This window comes from Rhipicephalus microplus, chromosome 9 (assembly GCF_043290135.1).
Source record: "Rhipicephalus microplus isolate Deutch F79 chromosome 9, USDA_Rmic, whole genome shotgun sequence".
NCBI classification, from domain to species: domain Eukaryota; kingdom Metazoa; phylum Arthropoda; class Arachnida; order Ixodida; family Ixodidae; genus Rhipicephalus; species Rhipicephalus microplus.
This window is the reverse complement of record NC_134708.1, coordinates 80374468-80394411: the sequence shown is the minus strand read 5'-3', so window position 1 is coordinate 80394411 and position 19944 is coordinate 80374468. Positions and strand designations below refer to the sequence as shown.

At 45.5% G+C, this 19944-nt stretch overlaps 1 protein-coding gene across 5 annotated transcripts in view; it reads left to right on the top strand.

The window, feature by feature from the left end:
- LOC119164704 (uncharacterized) overlaps positions 1-19944 on the top strand; it is a 70251-nt gene that overhangs the window by 28294 nt on the left and 22013 nt on the right. The window contains exons 1-2 of one of the 5 annotated variants that reach the window (XM_075873933.1): positions 19109-19214; positions 19442-19556. The exons of 3 other annotated variants lie outside the window; for them this stretch is intronic. Coding sequence is in view for 1 of the 2 variants with exons in the window: in XM_075873931.1 (XP_075730046.1) it covers positions 19151-19214 (64 nt within the window). In the remaining variant the exon portion in view is untranslated. Of the gene's footprint in view, positions 1-19062; positions 19215-19441; positions 19557-19944 lie in introns of those variants that run through there. One more of the 5 variants, XM_075873931.1, reaches the window with a different exon arrangement.

Here is a 19944-nt window from a genome sequence, read left to right as displayed (position 1 = left end):
ATTTATAACACACCAATAAATGCGAACAACATATAAGTTAATGTTCATAGCGTCGGTACGTGTCTCGCATTATGCATCATAATAATTAGTAGAAACTATAATCATATCATGTTAATCAAGCAGCATTTAAAAGAACGAAGTGCAAAGAGGCAAGAAAGCCACGTCAGTCTGTGCCCTTGCAAGGACTATCGTGCTTTTTCTTTGTCTCACCACTTAGATTAGGCTGTGATTCACAATGAATACAGCCGCTTGGAGCAAGTTTTGCAGCAGTGCTTATATTAAACTGGGGCTCCAGCTGAAATTACTTCACGCAAGCCGTATACTCACATTCTTGCATGTTCGTTTCGTATGTGGCCTGTGGCCCACAAAGACTGTTAACAATGCATGAAGACTGGTAACAATGCTGTTGGTGTCTCGAGTCTGTCTTATCTAGTTCTGCTTTCTTCCGGATATCCAAAAAAATGGCAGATATCCACGGGGTGAATGATAGGGAGTGGGGCGAAGCATTCGTCTGTCCATTCGTTCTTGCTTCCGTCCGTCCATGCGTGCGTCTGTGTGGCTGCCCGTGCGTCCATCCGCACGTCCGTGCGTGCGTCTGTTCGTGCGTCCGCACGTCCATCCGTGCGTCCGTCCTTGCATTCGTCCATGCATCCGCCCCTGCGTCTGTCCATGCGTCCATCCGTCCGTGCAGCAATCCGTGCGTCCGTCCATGCATCTGTGTGTCCGTTTGTACATCCAGTCAGCACTCCAAGTACCATCATCTCGCATATTTTTATCATATATTCCGCATATAGAAGCATCGCCTTCCAGCGGACATTCCAAGAACTAAACGAGAGGTGGCACACGCACACTTTCTTACGGCTTGCGCTTCGTGCCTACTTCCCACCTTTAAGCACCTCGAGTTCATGGTATATACTAGTTCTCTGTATTCAACGCTCGCTGAACCTTTCTAAAACCAAGGAAGTTACGCCCAGCGAGTATAACGAAGCAACCCTTTCTTGTCAGATAGTGCTCAATGTACATGCCAATGGATGCTAAGAGGGAATGAGAGACAGGAGAATTCTACTTTTAGCTAATGCGCATGCTGCGAATTTTTATTGTTCAACAACGCGCAGGAGAAATCTCCCACCGGCACCACCTTTAAGGTCAAAGCGTAAGACTTGTTACGCACTACCACGAGGGACAAACGGGTGCCGCTCTAAAGAGCTTCACCCCTAAGATCAGACCAACATGACAAGCCCTGCAACACAGATTTTTTAAGAGAGCTACATGGTACTCAACGACGTAAAAAATGATCGTTTCTGTATTTCCGGGGTAAATATAGTCAATTCTCAAGGGCCTCGGCTACATTTATTAAAGTATACTTTCGTAATGAGCCTAATCACTTTTCAGTGTACCTTTCTTATTTTTCATACACCTCACAAGCAAGTAAAACGAATTTTGTGTGTTGTGTGTGGATGTGTAAATGAACAAGGAAGCCCAATTTTGTACAGCTATACCCAGTGGCATACTGTATTCATCGCTTCTCCACTCCTGCCCCAGGCTACGCCAATGCATTTGAGAGCATGAAATTTGGCTGGCATGTGCATGTACAAATGAGGAAATAGAGAAAAAAACGCTTTGTCGTTTTGAATATGAACCAAAGAATACACGCGAAAACATAATAAGAGGTCCCTGCCTGGAGCACTTTGGTGGGAGTTGCATGCCGCGAAAACGTTTTTGCGGCGTTTTTCGGTGTTGCGGAATCGTCTCTTAGGGGGTCGAATTTGTCCCACTAACACATTCTAGGAGGATTCCTATGAGATTAGCAATTTGTTGCACCCATCGAAAAAAAAAGCCCCACCACGGTGATCTTGTGGCTAAGGAACTCGGCTGCTGAGCCGAAAGTCGCAGGATCAAATCCCGGAGGCAGCGGCTGCATTTTCAATGAAGGCGAAAATGCTGTAGGCCCGTGTGCTTAGATTTCGGTGTGCGGTAAAGAACCCCAGAGAGTCGAAATTTCCAAAGCCCTCCACTACAGCGTCTTTCTTATTCACATGGTGGTTTTGGGACGTTAAGCCCCCCAGAGCAATCAATCTTCCTTTGAAGAAGGTTTCTGGCTGCTCCGCTAACTATGCCTTGTACGACTAACGCGTCCCTTTCATATCGCTGGAACAATTATCGCAGCAGCTAGACTGCGACATTAGACAATGCGGATGATAACGCCAACAAAACGAAAAACTTCCTTCCTTGTATTTTTATTTGTGCGTTTCTTCTGTACTGAGGGTGTTTGCTCAGTTTCCTACACCGTTGCTGCACAGCACGCGACAACGGGTGCAAGCGCGTTCATGCAGCTATCGGGACCACTCAAATGGTGTTTTGTCTCGAAAAGCCCGTAGGATCCCAGGCGGCGTGGCCGCGTACGTTGAATTCAGCCTGTGTAGCCTATCATTGTCAACGGAGCGCAGACCTTCGCTCCGATTGCAGTGTCACGTTTCGAGTCTAACAAAATACGGGTCCATCTGACGTGAAGCGTTCTGGCCATGAGGCCCTGGTTGGGAATTCCGAGTCCTCCCTGATCCCTAGGCAATTTCACGACCTGGCGCCTCACGGAAACACATCAACCGCTTTCCAGAAAACGGAAGAGAGCTGTTTGTCGTAAGCGCGTTAAAGGTATACAAAGCGTGTTCAGCAAAAATAAATTATTAAAAAATGAAAATAAAGTTACAAAAACAAATAAAAATATTTCACAGCTATAATTGCGCGATGCAGGAAGGTTTTGGCATGTCAATGAGCCCACGTTGCTACCCCTGTCAAGCGGAGTCTTGTTTTTGCATCAGAAGTAGAATAAACGAGAAATGCGACTGTGGAGAGAACAGACAGTGCTCGACGGCTGACCCGCATGCCGCGGTGTGGGATCCCATCCGCGGCGGCCGCATTTTTGATGGCGTTAAAGAGACCTGAGGTCCGTGTGCTTAGATTCAGAAGCATGTTAAGGAAACCACAAGGAGCCCTCCACTCTGCGTTGTTGATCATAATTACATGGTAGTCTTTGAACGTAAAACTCGAAAAACTATTTTATTATTGGAAGACTTGTACAGCTTTAAATCAACCAAACAATTGTCACGCGAGTAGATCGTGCCAAGGGAGTTACATTAAATGAGTCATTCTTCTAGAACTCCTAAGGAATGCGTGCTTCATGAGCAGACCACGTATGCCCCGTTCTTTACAAGATTAGAGAAGGACCGCGATCACTAAACGCATAGCGTGTATTAATTAGCTTGGTGCTTATAGAAAACAAACAAAACTCAGACGTTGCGAAAAAAAAACAGGAAGTCATCGATAAAGGTAAAGTCTTTGCACACTTCAACATTTTCTAGCGTAGCAAACAAGGGGATGTTAGAAAACACAATAGTGTGAAATCCTTTCGTTTTGTCGATGACTGGTGGTTTTTAATTGAGTGCGTCCCTATTGACACAGGAGTGAAGGTTGGCGAGATATTGCCCACAATTAAGGAACGTCTTACGGGCCTTGCGAAAGCGGCCGAGGAGGCTCTAATCGTTTGTTGGAGATTCGTTTATTTTCGGGGCAAATCTCCTTAGGTCGTGGGTCGTTCCTTCATTTGTAGTCGTAGTAGTGAAACCCGTGGTAGTAGTATGTAGGCACCTCTAGTTGCCAATAGATGAGCCTGTGTGTATATGTCCTTCGGAGTAAGATAATCGAATGGCATTAGTGGTTTTCACAACATATCCACGCAGTGAATGACGAGTGGGGGCGAAGCGTCCGATACTTTTGTCCGTCCGTCAGTCCGCCCGCTTCCGCGAGTCTGCCCGTGCTTCTATCTGTCCGTCCGCTCATCCGTTCGTGAGTCCGTCCGTGCGTTCGTCCATGCTTCCGTCCATCCGGACGGACGGATGGACGCTTCGTCCCACTTATCCTCATTCACTTCGTGGATATGTAATTTTTTTTCTTAAAAACACACATGCTTGTTGTATGAGCCTCGAGCAAATAGGCCTCCTTTTCGGTCTGTATTTGCGCATAAAAGGACCCAAGACACTACAGCATGGACGTAGCGAGGAGGGGGGGGGGTTTCGGAGGGCTATAGTTCTCTTTTCTGAAGGTTTTGAAATTTCTTTGCGTTTATATTTTCTCACACATAAAACGTCCGCATGAACATACGTAGAGAGATAGAGAGAGATAGAGTGAAAAGCAAAGAAAAGGTAGGGAAGTTCACCAGGTTGCACCTGGTTTTCAACCCTACACAGGGGAACGGGGAAATGGAGGAATCGAATAGAGAAGGAAGGAAGGCAGGCAGGAAGGATGGAAGGAATGAAGCAAGGCAATACAAGCAAAGTAATACTATGGCACCCACAGCAGCACCTGTGCAGCGCATGCCCAAAAACTAATAAAACTGCGAACAGTCAGACAGTATATACGGATTGACTTCGACTGTCTTAGATGAAGTGCACTGCAACCCATGATGTTGAAGAAGGCCTGCAAGGACTTTATTCAACGTATCCAGAACTTACAGTGCGCGCTTCGAGCTCATGGGAATGTCAATGCGTAGAGGAGTGTGCGCATTGTGCTAATGAGTGACCTGAACAAAGCAATAGGATGGGATCAAACCCACGTCCTTCGGTTGCGTAGCCGAGCGCCATTACCGCTATACCACAATGGCGGATGAAAAGGTGCTTGGGAAGCGAGAAAACTTGCTAAAAGAAAAAAATTGCCCGCAGCTTCCCTCGGGGGAACACTGAGGAGGATGCGGACCATATAATTGGTTAACGGGGTGTTAAAGTGCGACTTACTTGGGTCGATGGCTAAATTGGTTAACGTGGTTGTGAAATGGGGTGTTAAATTGCGACTTACTTGGGTCGATGGCTAAATTGGTTAACGTGGTTGTAGGAGGGGGTGTTAAATGAGTGAACACGTACACACGTATGCGAAAGGGCGGCGCTGGTCGAAGGGACGTTGATCATTGTGTTTGTGGATTCGTTGGAATTCATTTCACCGTGACCTTGGACGTCGACGCGCCGTACAAACCAACCGACGAGCGGCAACTGAGCGAGCGAGCGCCGACCTTGAGTATATATACAGCACGACGGCGCATGCACTGTCAGCTGTTGAATGTTCTCGAAGCGCGACGCCACATGCGCGTCCACTGGAGAATCAGGAGAATTGTAGATGTCGAACGCGGTGTGTAGAGGAGGAAGGGTGCACAGATGGTGGAGGAGTGAAGCGCGCGCGGTGTGTAGAGGAGGAAGGGATGCACAGATGGTGGAAGAGTGGGCGACGGCGCGACGGCGCATGCGCGCGCGTCAGCTGTCGAATGTTCGAGAAGCGGTGCGGACGGCGCACTACAAGGCGCGAGTATAAGATGCTCCGCATCTAAAACGGAGGTGACGGCGTCACATTGAAAACGCCATGAACTCCTAAATTCTGACAGCGTGTACCATGTCCTACGCAGGTCTTAAGGGATAAATAAAAAGACCATTGACCTCTTAGGGGGTCTGAGACTGAACATAACAATTGAGTTTGAGGAAATCTCGTTGAGCTAACGTCCCCAATAATGGGACAAGTACAATTTGAAGTCCGCGACGTGACGTGTGTAGATTTTAGAAAAATATAATGGCTTTTCTTTTCTGAGAGGGCCAAGTGCACTCTAACTGAAACTAAGAAAAACGCACTTTCTTGCTACTGGCCATATGGTCGGGCCTGCTGAAACTATTGTTTGCCAGTGCGTTCCTCTCCCCTAAATGCCTCAAGTCTATATTGTGGCTAAAGCCCACAATCGTCGATATTCAGGAGTAAGGTTGGTATTTGGCTCATATATATTGGACATTTCATAATAAGTTTCAATAAGTTTAAAACCAACGCAATGGACATGGTCTGGTAATATTTTGCTATAAAATTAACATAATTGTGCTTTCGTCGATGCCGTGTCGCATGGGCGTAACGGCGATTACTAGACTTGAAGAGCGAGTGGTCCTTCCTGGCAACACTCGACTATTCTGGACAACTAGCAGCGTTTTCTTCTTCTTAGCATCTATAGAACGTCTTGACAAGTGCTTCAGCTCATCTTCCTCTTCCTTTAAACTTCTTTTTTTTGCCATGCCGTTTCGGATCACTTCTTCAAGGAATATCGAAGTCAATATCTTCATTTCATATGTCGTTTATTTGAAATTTACTGTGTTGTAGCGAATACAGGGCGTGATACAGCAGCGCTGAACTCGAAAATGGAAGCGAGAAGAAGTAGGAAAATCATGCTCTTACTCTTTATTTTCGAGTTTTGGTTTAGGACATCATGTCCATTTGTAGGTGTGAACTCGCCTTAGAAAAACTAATTTTGGAACGCAAATGGCCCTGTGGCCCAACGCTCGCTAAACTTTTCTAAAACATAGGAGGTTACGCCCTGCGAGTATAACTTAGTAACCCTTTCTTGTCAGATAGTGCTCAATGTACATGCCAAGGGCTGCTAATGGGGAATGAGAGACAGGAGAATTCGGCTTTTAGTTAACGCGTACGTTGCAAATTTTTAGGGGCGAAGCTCCTTATAGCGGCACCCGTTCGTCCCTCGTAGCCGTTGTAGTGTGTAAAAAGTATAACATTTTGACCTCCAAGGTGGTGCCGGTGAGAAATTTCTTCTGTGCGTTGTTGAACAATAAAAAATAGTGCTCAATGTACAGGAGCATTCGGCTTTTAGTTAACGCGCACGCTGCGATCCCCATTAGGAGCCATTGGCATGTACATTCAGCACTATCTGACAAGAAAGGGTTGCTACGTTATACTCGCTGGGTGTAACCTCCTTAGTTTTAGAAAGGTTCAGGGAGCGTTGAGCCACAGTGCCATGAATACAATGAACTAGAATATACCATGAACTCGAGGTGGTTAAAGGTGGGAAGTAGATACGAAGTGCAAGCCGTAAGAAAGTAAAAGCCGAATCCTGTTAACACTCGAACGGGTTCTATAACGATGTCAGAAATATTCTGATCAAGCCGATATCATATGTGCTTGTCGGATATTTCAACTTCGTGCTCGATACTACACGAGACGTCAGGGGTCCCGGCCAAGGCGCCAACAATTATTACGCTAGAGAACTGCAGCAATTAGTTCAATATCTCAAGCTGTCAGATGGGTGGTTAACTCTACATGGAGTCGGGTTCGTCGCAACCCGCGCTTGTGGCATTCAACAAAGCCTAATCGATAGAGTTTATTTGCCCGAAGACTTTTTAGCGAACCTACAAGCATGTGAGGTGGTCCAGCTTGCGCCAAGCCAGCAGAAACTCAGCGATCATGCTACGTTACTCTTCACATTGAACGTGAGCACAGCAACTAGAATCCACAAACCATGGAGGATGGACCCAACTATTCTTCATGATGACAAAAGCATTTCCGTACCTCAAACTGAGCTGGCGGCCTCACTGGCAGAAGTGGGTTGCATAACTCCGGCTACATGGGACCACTTAAAATCTCGCTGGCGCCTTATAGCTCAACAGGCAGGAAAAGCGCGCCACGCTCGCCTCACGGCCAAGATGAATGAGATTCTCTGACGCATTCAAATTATTGAAAGGGGTGGGTCAACTACGTTCGCTATGCTCGAATACCTTGAAGCACAAAAAATTAAGTATCAAAATCTTCAAAGCAGAGGTCCCAGGCTACAAGGCTCACTTATCGACAGATGAAATTGAAAACTTGACATATGCGCAAAGAAACCGAGATCGTCGATGCCAGCCCCGCTACATCGATGATGCACTTAAAGAGGATGGTACCATTGTTAATGGTGTTCCCCAGTGGCGCAATTGCTTAGCGCACGGTACATATACCATTGTTAATGACCCGGATGAAATTCATAAAGTTTTCCGAGACTACTTTGCAAAACTGTTTACTGCAGAACACGACGCACAGGACGACGAGTTTACTGCTAAACTCTCAGCCTTTTGCGAAGGTTTACCATCGCTAGGCTCGGAAGACTGTTTAGTATTATATGCAGAAACAGATAAAGAAGAAGTATGGTACGCCCTAAAATCAATGAATATGTCCACGTCACTAGGCCCAGACGGAAAATTCACGGGATTTTATCTGCGTTTCTTTGATATCTTGGGAGATGCGATCACCGATCTCGTGAATATTTTGTTGCGTGATGACCATAAACCGCAGTCCTTCAGCGAAGGAAGGGTGATTCTATTACTGAAAGAAGGTATGGAGCCGTAAGATCCTAAATCATGGAGGCCCATTACCCTTCTAAACACCGACTATAAGTTAGTAGCCACGCTGCTATCATGGCGTCTGCGGCCTTTCTTGGAAGAGATTGTGTCCCCCTTGCAGTCATGTGCAGTACCAGGACGTTCCGTCTTCGTACCTCTTACAATCATCAAATACCTCTTTGAATATGCCAAAGAAAAACAAATCTCAGGAGTATATATTTCTCTTGATCAGGCCAAAGCATTTGATAGAGTTGAACATGGGTATCTTTTCGCTATTTTGCGCATATTTGGCCTCCCAGAGCAGTATGTGCGACTGGTAGAAATACTTTATCAGGACCTGTCAAGCTGTCTTTATTTCAACAATGAAGTGACCAGAAGCTTTGCAATTCAAAAAGGGGTGAGACAAGGCTGTTCGTTGTGTCCGGTATTATTCATTTTGTCTCTAGAGCCTTTGATTAGAAAGGCTGCAAACTGCGAGTGCATAGTGGGTTTCCCGATGCCAGGCAAGGAAACCTTCAAAATTGTCGCATACGCCGATGATATTTCGGTCTTTTTTCGTAACTTGTCTAGCTATAGTACATTCCTTGACTTCTTTGCTGAGTATTCCTATCTGTCTGGTGCTCTTTTAAACACCACAAAATGTAACGCATTGCGCTTTGGAGGCTTCAGAGAACTATTGCCAGGAGACTTAGAATACGTTCAAGCTGTTAAGGTGTTAGGCGTATACTTTGAGGAAGGAGATCTATCAAAAAAGACCTGGGATGACGTGTTTAGGAGATCTACCGATGTTATAGCAGCAGCCACTCATTTTAACCTGTCACTAACGGCAAAAGCAACAGCCATCAAGACACAGGCATGCGCTTTTGCGTTTTACATAGCATACATCGCCCTGTTACCTCGCCGTGTTACAGGACGCCTCGCCTCTATGGCGGGGACCTTCCTCTGGGGAGGAAAACCAGCGAAGGTACGGAGGAAATTTTTACAGCTTCCCACAAACCGTGGAGGCTTGGGCCTCCCAGATATACCAACGTTCACGAGAGCGCTGGCTGCAAAAACAACACAGAAGCTGTCCGATGACAGCAACTACCCCGGGTACAGGCTCATGATGTACTGAAGCAGTACACTAAAAGGTACTTTCACGGCCAATCCGTACATCAAACCACGAGAATAAATTCCGCTTAAGTTTTACAGAGCTACCAGTGGCTTAAAAACAACAGTGGAATCAATAGGTTCATGTAGTCTGGAAGATGTTTCATCGCAAGAAATAAGCGAAATGGTGACAAGTAGCACACTGAGCAAAGAGGAAGAAACAGCATCCTGCACGAGAAAATGAAAACGATGGCGTTGCAATCACGTACCTAACCATGTGCGCGAATTTGATTGGTTGAGAAGACGGGAGGGCATTGCCTACGCGCGACCGGCATTGGGGAGTCGTTCCAAATGACCGCTGCTCAAACTGTGGCAAAAGAGAGACGGCCCAACATGCTCTGTTTCAGTGCTCGGTGGCGAGGGGCGTCTGGCACATGGTACAACGTCTCTTTGGCTTTCGCACGGCACGCATGGGAACAGAGCGTGGGCTGTTTGTAAGACTGGTCTTTGCAGCAACCTTGTACGTACTATGGCGGCGACGCTGTTTAGCGGAAGTACGGCACAAGCTGCACAGAGGAGCCTATCCCGCACTACAGAAAATTCGGCTCATTGTGTGGAATTACCTAGATCAGCAGCTGGAAACGCACGGAGAAGAGGCCTTCCTTCGACGATGGCACACACGTTTCTTCAAAGTAAAAGAGGGACAGCTGAGGTTTAAAGTTGTCCCGTACTAGCCATGCGCCCATTCTGGTACGCATGCCTAAGTGTTATCCTGCAAAATGTGATTAACTTGATTGTCTTTTAATTTTCCTTTCACTTGTAACATTTGGATACCCAGTGATCAATTAGATTTTGGTGCTCATTTGGAAGATGTATACACTGTCTTTACTTGTTACCAATCTTTCGTTTGTGTACGTACAAGTTAAGTGTACAATAAACTTACCTATTTCGCCCCTAAAACCAATTCATTATTTCACTATCCTGTCCCTTCAAAAGATTGTGATGCTGGTCTGACTGGCAAGAAATATGGGCTTGGCGCATATCTTAGATGGCTAAGGAGGTGGAGCCCCTCCCTGCCTCAGCTCAATCTAAACCGGACGCCTAAGCTGGATGCAAGCGTGTGCCACCAAGAGTAAAGGCATGGCTTCTCCGGAACGGAGGCTGCTCCGGTGAAGATAGTATCGCACCCTTCCACCTTCTGTGATCCTGAATAAGTGGAAGTGGCCTTCTTTGGGCGGGCATAGCAGCTACCGCGGCATATGCAAGTGGGACAGCCAGAAGATTTTGCTCGTGGGCCGCATCTCAGCACCTCGGCAACCTTTCCTTTGATGAGGTCATGGATGGGGTACGGCAGAGTACTGGTCGGCTCTTGGATAAAGGGCACAATGGGGAGATGTCATTGCAAAATTATTACGGGCGAAAGCCTTGATTTACATAAAAAACGACAGTTGTTCCGGGCCGGAAGTCAAGTTAGGGAATGACGCCACATTGGATGTTGTAACTCACCTTGTCAGAGTTCGAAGTTTCCGTAATTTGTCATACGTCAGCGATCGTGATCAGGTTATTTGCCAGAAACATATAAAAAAATTGACGGCAGATCCACGATGTGAATGATGATGAGATTGGGCGAAGCTCTTGGAAGTAGTACCATAAAAAGTTCTTCCGTTCATTCGCCCAATAAAAAAACACCTGGCGTCTTTCGTTAAGCAGCTGGCGTCTTCTTTTTGTTTTGCTTTAGAAACATCTGTTGTCTTTTCGTTTTGCTCTTGGAAAACATCTGGCGTCTTTCGTTGGTTTATTTCATCAATCAACGGCGTTCTGAACAAAAAATGTTTATTGTTTAATCAAGCTCAGGAGAAATCTCACCAGGCACTACCCTGGAGGTAAAAAATGGCTGCTACTGGGAATGAGAGAAAGCAGAAGTCGGCTTTTAACACTTTACTAACGTTTTTTACTGGAACATGCCAATGGCTGCTAATGGGAAATGAGAGACAGGCGCATTCAGCTTTAAGTTAACGCGCATGCCGCAAACTTTTTATTGTTCAACAAAGCACAGGAAAAAGCTCCCACCGGGACCACCGTGCAGGTCAAAATGTAACACTTGTTACGACTACAAGGGACGAAAGGGTGCCGCTTTAAGGAGCTTCGCCCCTAAAAACATCGTCATCATACCTTCCATGAAGTGCTTCAGTTTGTTTTGTTTCTGTTGTGCTCGCGTTGACACGTCTGCACAGATCGACAGCGTCTTCGATGTAACTAGTGGGCGTCTCCGCCCGTGTCCTGTGCACGCGAACGCAAACGCTGTTCGTCTTAGATTTTTCTGATGATGGGTTTATTAAATACTGCCGTGATGGATGTCTTGAAGAGTGACAATGCTTGAACGTGAATATCTTGGTTCCTCAACCATAGACTGGCAACACCCGAAAGGTAGAACGATGCGCGCGTTAATTTCTCCATGTCGTTCCAGTTGTTGAGAGCGCTCACCCGTTCGTAAGTTGACCACCAATCTTCAATGTCGCTTTCATTGGTTCCTCTGAACATTGAAGGCTCTCGCAGCGAAACACTGCCAGTGCAAGAGACGTGTGGCCAGGGAAGCGTTTGGTGGTCTGCGTCCGGCGTGGAAGAGACGGTAGTTTCCGATAATACAGCTCCAGGAAAGTAGAACGAAACGCTTCCCCGTCCCTCCACGAAATGTAAAGGTTCACTAGAGCTGTTGACTGACAGCACACAGTTCCCTAGCACAGCCCGCTAGCTCGAAGCTCTGCTGCGCACTTGGTGCTGCTGTCGTTGCACGCATAAACTTCCCTTTCACTGCCCTCCGTGCACTTCAACACAACACAAAGTTGTCTCTTTCCCAGGTAACTTTCGAAAAGAGCTGGAAGTGAGATGTACATTGATGACTTGAACACAAAAGAAGATTTTGCGCCCAAAAGCTCGCTATTTAAATGTGACAAGACGGCGTAGCCAATTAGTCTCTGGCTTTGGGAAATGTGATTTCGTAAACGGGGTTGTTAGTAAGGGAGGAGCTCACGCAGAGACGGCAGGGCTTTGAGAAAGGTCACAGAGATACGATACAGGTTCACCGTTTGAGAAAGGTCACAAACTCACCGTTTTCTTGACGCAATGAACGTATATAATTCATTATCTTCCGATCTTGTCGGTGTGTCGTTGACACGAAAGACTGTCGTTTCTAGTTTGATATATCCTGGCACTGCTACTTTCAAGGTTGTTTTTCTTCGATTAAGTCTATTTTTTGCTCTCTTCGAGGTATTATGGGCATTGATAGCTTATCGATGCGACGTACAATGACCCTTCGAGCATATCTTCGTGTCTGTGTAAGACACTCGCCCTGCTGCTAGCCTGATATAATTGGTGTCTCCGATAATTTCTATAGCACAAAGGGATGCTTGGACGCGTTGCTTCGTACTGAAAAAGTATGGATTAGTGGAGGTTTTGTGGCGCGAGGGACACAAGGGGCCAAAGAGCGCCACGTCATTTGCGTGGTGTTGGTGATAACCAATGTTTGTTACAACAGGGTGTACATCTTTCTCAAAATTTTAGCGCAAGCACACAGGGACACAGAAAGAAAGACAAACGGGCGCAATCTAACTAACAACTGGTTTATTTAAAAAAAAACTTTCACTTTATACCCCTCGGATCTGCGCTCTCAGGTCACTGTGTCCCTGTGTGGTTACGCAAAAATTTCAAGATGGATATGTTCCAGCTAGGCCCAATCGCAGTTTTGCAACAGAGTGTATTAAGACTGCACGGTGGCCTAAAATAATGCGCTATAAACAAGCGTAAAAGCCCTGTACAAACTATAAAATTATGGAAGTCATACGTGGGGCGATCCATGGGTGTAATATTTGCAAGTGGTCAGGTTGTTTAGAAGTGAGAAATGAAAAAAAAAAAACAAAAAAACAAAAACAAAACAAGGATGTCTCCTCAAGGCCTCTGGTGAAGAAGTATCCAACAGAGCAAAAAGATGGAACACGCAGAAAAACGCACTGATTCAGCACATGCGTGAGCTCTTGTTGCGTCTTTCTGTTCGTTCTGTCTTCCTTGTACTCTTCAATTTATCCGAAGTCTGACAACGTACGCAGATAATTGTAGGCTACGGCATGTTGCAACGGCCGCGTTGTACCTGGCTGAAGTGGAAGCTTGAGCATGTCACGTATACTGCGGGGGCGGACCTAGTGGCTTTTCGGTGCGAGGAGCAGGAAAGGGAGGTTCACCGAACTTTATCTGTGTTCGAGCGTGTGGTTGCATGCGTGCGTGTACATGTGCCCACGCGAAATTGAAAACAAAATTGCGAGAAAGAAGATTTTGACGCGAACTTGAAAAAACAAAACAAAAAGATTGCCACTGTGTGTATGTTCTTTTGAATAGTATTGAAATAATGTGACAGAAAGAACAAATATTGATCGGCTTGTTAGCGTCCACTTGGTTAGTTATAAGAGAGCCTAATTTACTTCAATTTTTTCAGTATATCGGCCCTTTCAGAGAATAAATATATCTTAAAAGAAGGTATTGCTGGAGCGAAAACTTTAGCAAGTGTCCTTGTGCTCTTTAGCGTACCACTTGTCTCCATTAAGCAAAACAATATTGTTGTCAAAACGTTGGACTCTACGACACCACCCGGTGAAATATTTGTTATCTCTTCAAGGCACCTTCATGACCTGAAATTGTGTTTCCTTTCGATTTGCGCCTTGAGGTGAAGCAACAAAGTAAAGGGTTTTTATTATTATAGCAATAATAGAAACAAGAGACAAGTTGGTGTTGATTACTTTGCATACATAAAGGCCACTCAAAATGATACCTTGAAGAAAATGAAATGAACAATATAGAGTTTAAATTCATAGAAGTACCAATGTACAAGGAAATCAGTAATAATGTCACTCGAGTTTCAACGTCCCAAAACCATGATTTGATTATAAGAGACGCCGTAGTGGAGAGCTCCAGAAATTTCGACCGTGTGGTGTTTTTTGGAGTGCTCATTTATTGCGCAGTACATGTGCCTCTACTACATTGCCCTCATCGTAATGCGACCGCCACGGCCGGTATCGAACCCGTCATCTTTCAGCCAGAGCCAAGCACCGCAACCTCAACACCTCCGTGGCGGACTGTACAAGATGAAAAGATTGATATATAAAAATACCGCCACGCTGCATGGTGCATTCAAGAAGAAGAAGAAGCGTTTAAAAAGCGCTCGAGGAGTTCTTGGGCATGCTTTTCCTTGCTATCTCTCAAGTATTTTCTGAAATCCTTGTAAATGAATGCGTTATATTGTTGCAGTCTTGGTTGGAGTGCGGGATACGTCACCCTGGATCAACCCGTGCAGGGTGACAGGCTGACGGCATGGTAGCAGCAATATCTGTAACACCGGCAATTATTGTAACGTTGTGAATTCAGCTTCAAAAACTAAAAAAACAACAACAACAATAAATGAGAGGTACTGCATAGAGTTCGTTTTTTAATGTAACGCCACCAGGATCGCCGGTGTATTATGCGTATTGAAGTCACGGACGAAAGTAAGTGGTGCCGAGAAACATATGGATGAACGAACTTGATGGGTGAATTGATGAATGAATGGACAGCTGGCTGAATATATGGACGTAACTCTAATTTCACAGGATTGTTTTACGATATTTATAAATTGTATTTTATAAAGTCCTACATTGAAGTCCTACATTGAAGTTTCCCTGATTCTCTAAAATTATGGCCCTTCGTTGCTTGCTTTGCGCGAATCGCCACCTGTTCGTAGGGCCTTGTCAGCAGTGCCAGTTTTAAAGATCATAGTGGAGCACATCTGGCAAGCACTCTCAAGTCATGACAGGTAGATTAACACTATCCCTCAAGAAGAAGGTATATAACAGCTGTGTCCTGCCGGCACTTAGCTACGGAGCAGAAACATGGAGACTTACAAAGAGGGTTCAGCTTAAATTGAGGACGACGCAGTGAGAAATTATGGAAAGAAAAATGGTAGGTGCAACCTTAAAAGACAAAAAGAGAGCAGAGTGGATTAGAGAACAAACGGGGGTTAAGGATATAATAGTTGAAATCAAGAAGAGGAAATGGACATGGGCCGGGCATGTAGCGCGTAGGCAGGACAATCGCTAGTAATTAAGGGTAACTAACTGGATTCTCAGAGAAGGCAAGAGGGTTAGGGGGAGACTGAAGGTTAGGTGGGCAGATGAGATTAAAAATTTTGCGGGTATAAATTGGCAGCAGCAAGCACAGGACCGGATTAATTGGCGGAACTGGGAGAGGACTTTGTCCTGCAGTGTACGTAGTCAGGCTTATGATGATAATGATTATGATGATGATGTGTTTCTTGAGATACTTGAACGAAGAAATTTTGGTCCGTCCATCCGTCTGTCTGTCTGTCTGTCTGTATGTCTGTCTGTCTGTCTGTCTGTCTGTCTGTCTGTCTGTCTGTCTGTTTGTCTGTCTGTCTGTCTGTCTGTCTGTCTGTGTGACCATTCATTCAGCTACCTGGCTGAAGTCTAAGCACTTGCTGAACTCTCAGCCATCTTGAAATGGTGGCTGCGTTCATATTCGTAAAAATTGTCAAGAAAGAAGCAACTATTACGCATATCTGGGGCACATTATCAATACACAAGTATTTGGTGGTGCGTTCTTTCACTAGAGAATACATAGCTACGTTATTCTGAAAACTGTGTTCATTAGGGTTCACTAAAGATGCGAGGCTATGCACAAAGGAAGGCCAGCCGAAGACCATCGCCTTTCAACATTTCCAGCGAAGTACGCCCATAGAAGGGCAATAGCTCCTTAAGGCGGCACCACAGAACACCTACCGTTCAAATGCGAAAACATTTGAACGAGCCAACATGAACACAATGAGAAAGAATGTGTCGGTCGCCAGAGGCTCAAAATATTTACAGCGAAACGAAACAGTCCGAAACACCTCCGAACGTACCGCGAGCCGTTATCTGCCATCGCAACCGTTGGCCGCCGCAAACATTGAAAGAGGATGATGATGTCGATAGGCTGCTACTGACATCGAGTCAGCTGGAGCAGAAACTATTACAAAAAGTTGATGACGCCGCACATGTTTAAGAAAAACTACTTGCTAGAAAAACAAAAATGTTTTTTATGTGTAGCGGTACGCAAACATGTAGTATTTGATCATTTTAAAATAAAACTTGGCCCGACGAAGGCGCCTCTACAAGAAAGTGCAATAACGCGATTGGCGAGAAAGGTCAGTAGATCCACTCTGGGTGTTTGAAGCGGAAACGCGCCGCGGTTGATTTTTTCGCCCCCTACAGGTGAGCACTTGAACTTGAGAGTTTCCGGGGCCTGGCGGCACCCGTTCGTCCCTCCTAGTATTTGTGGTCGTAGTGTGTAACCAGTCTTACGTTTTGACCTGCAAGGTGGTGCCGGTGGGAGATTTGTCCTGTGCGTTGTTGAACACTGAAAATTTGCAGCGTGCTCGTTAGCTAAAAGCCGAATTCTCCTGTCTCTCATTCCCCATTAGCAGCCATTCGCATGTACTTTGAGCACTATCTGACAAGAAAGGGTTGCTACGTTATAATCGCTGGGCGTCACATCCTTGGTTTTAGAAAGGTTTAGCGAGCGTTGAGCCGCAGTGCCATGAATACAGTGAACTAGTATATACCGTGAACTCTAGGTGATTGAAGGTGGGAAGTAGATAAGAAGCGCAAGTCGTAAGAAAGTAAAAGCCCATTCATTGGCATGTACATTGAGCACTATCTGACAAGAAAGGGTTGCTACGTTATACTCGCTGGGCATAACCTCCTTGGTTTTATAAAGGCTAAGCGATCGTATGGCCGCAGTGCCATGAATACCATGAACTAGTATATACCAGCTAGCCAGCCAGCCCGCCAGCCAGTCCGCCCGTCAGCCTACGATTTCTAGCTCTCCTGTCCGTTTCGATACCAAACTTGGTTTGGCATAACATGACTGTATGAAGAACATATTTGATTAGTCATAACAACAAAATCACGACAAGTATGTCATGAATGTCTTGATTCTGATTTCATGGTCCTGCAGCTCTTGCGGTGATTTCATTCTTATGGCATGTTGCAAAAGTGGTATGGTATGACATGATTGCATGGCGAACAAATGCGACAGACCCTGATATAAAAATCGTGACATGCGTGTCATGTTACAACATGACTACATGCCACGCTCATGATGCGCTCATGGCCGTTTCGCTAGCGTCACATATACAAAATTTGGTATTATGATACGTGAATTAATGACGAAGCTATGTCTGTGGTGCAAACATGATAATCACGTGATGCGTGTCATGTAAAAACATGACTACATGCCACGCTCATGATGCACTGGCGGCCGTTTCGCTAGCTTCACTCATACCAAATTTGGTATTACGACACGCGAACGGACGACATAGCTAAATTACACATCTAAACATGATAATCATGACATGCTTGTCATGACACAACATGATTACATGCCACATTGATGATGCGCTCGCGGGCGTTTCGCTAGCTTCACATATGCCAAATTTGGTATTACGTGACGCCAATGGATGACGAAGGCATGTGACTGGTGCAAACATAATAATCATGAGATGCGTGTCATGTGACAACATGACTACATGCCACAGTCAAGGCGCCAATACATTTCGACACGACGTGGTGCGCGTGCTCGCGGCGTCCATTTCACCGCGTCATGCCGGCGTTGCCACGCCTGGCGCCGGTCCTGCCATATACTCGCAGGTGCACGCCGCACTCGTTGCTTTGACGCATGCGCGTTTCAGCGCGTCCGGCGTCCCTCCATCACGAAAATAGGGAGACGCAGTGTCGTCTGGGTAGCGCAGCGGCGCGAAATGCAGCATGTCGCAATTCGCACCGGTCGCCGTCAGGCCACTTTGACAGGTCGCGCCGGTCGCGCCTGGTGTCAGAATATAGAGAGCTCGCGTTTTGCTAACGTAGCGTCGCTGTGCCCAGCGTGCCCGTGCGTCAACGCTACATTATTGGGCCCTTCATGATGCACTCACGGCCGTTTTGCTAGGTCTCTATATACCAAATTTGGTGTTAAGTGACGTCAATGGATCATGAAAGTATATGACTGGGGCAAACATGATAATCCTGACACGCGTGTCATGTAAGAACATGACGACGTACCACGTTCATAGTGTGCTCGTGGCCGTTTCGCCAGCTCCACCTATATTAAATTTTGTATCACCTGACATGAATAGATGATGAAGGTAAATGACACATCCAAATGTGATAATAATGACACGGAAGTCATGTACGGCATCATTTACCTCAACCTTGTAACGTTGTGCTGATTTCATAATGACATATCAACCTTTCGCATTCGTGCTTGGCATATCGTCGATTCGCACTGTACGTGGGATCTGCGAAATTTTTTCCTGTACTTTCACTCCACTAATGGCTATGACGCTGAATACGAAATATTGTTTGGGCCACACCTGTCCCAAAATATTGCATCTCAAGTTGTAATATCTTGGCATTGATGTTTGTTTTTTCATATACAAATGGCTGTGAACCCTAGTTCGTACGCCATTTCATGGCACCAATTTAATGTGCATGAGGTGGTAGTTGTGGCTTTAAAAAAAAGGGGGGGGGGAGGAGGGTTGAAGTGAAACTTGAAGGTATTGACCAGGTTTGACGATAGCAGATGATATAGTGGAGTATTGTAGGCGTTGTGGAGTGTTTTATCTTCTTGCAATTTCGATACTGAAGGGCCTTGTTGACCTCTTGAGCACAAAGGCAGCTACAGTTTTCGAGTAGAGTGTTTTATTGTTTTCTGTGGACCGAGGTAAAGTTATAAGGGTGGCGGCGCGGCACGCATCGCAAGCCTTCTTTGTCTCCTGGCAGGATCTCAACTTGGGGCTTACCGACATGAGGTTTTCCGGCCTAATCGTTGCGCTCTGCTGCCTTTCTGTTGGAAGTGTCAACGCACGCGGTAAGCAGATTATTATCCCTTATAACAAGTACTGCAAGTATGTTTCAGAAAAAGTGAATAGGAATAATTCATTCCCAGAGAATACGCTCGGCAATTCGCTAAAGACATAAAAGACAAAGTGAATCTTGGTGATGCCCTAGTATAAATAATCAATACAAATATAGTATCGAGAAAAACTGTGATAGGTAGGCATAATCCATTACACATAGCTGTCTGTACTTTTCCAGGAAAAGTACATGGTGGCTGCGTAAAAGCAATGGTGTCACGATGTCAAGCATGAGGGCGAAGGTTCGACACCCCGCGAGAGCGCGTATTGATGCCAAGGCCTTTGCCAGATATAAGGTATTTGGAGAATCGTCGTTTTTCTTCTGTGAGTTCGTGGGGGATGTTGTGAACGATTTTCTTTCTCGGTTAAGTTCGACGCCGCTTTGCAGCTTCACAACAGGCAAGTAAGGACCAATTAAAAAATATTGATAGAGTTGTCATTAGAGCCGACATTTTGATAAAGGATTTTTTATTAAAGGCACCAACTTCAAGAAGACAAGATAACACTTTGGCTTTAACAACACGGTAACATTTCATGTTGAAAGATTTTTCATTTCATCAAGACTCATTTTCTCCTAAACTTCTTGCATGCTTGAAGTTGGGAGAGAGTGACTCGTTTTTAAGAAAGCAATTAGTGTATTTGTTGGACATCTACGTTTCAAAACTATACAGTATCATAAGAGAT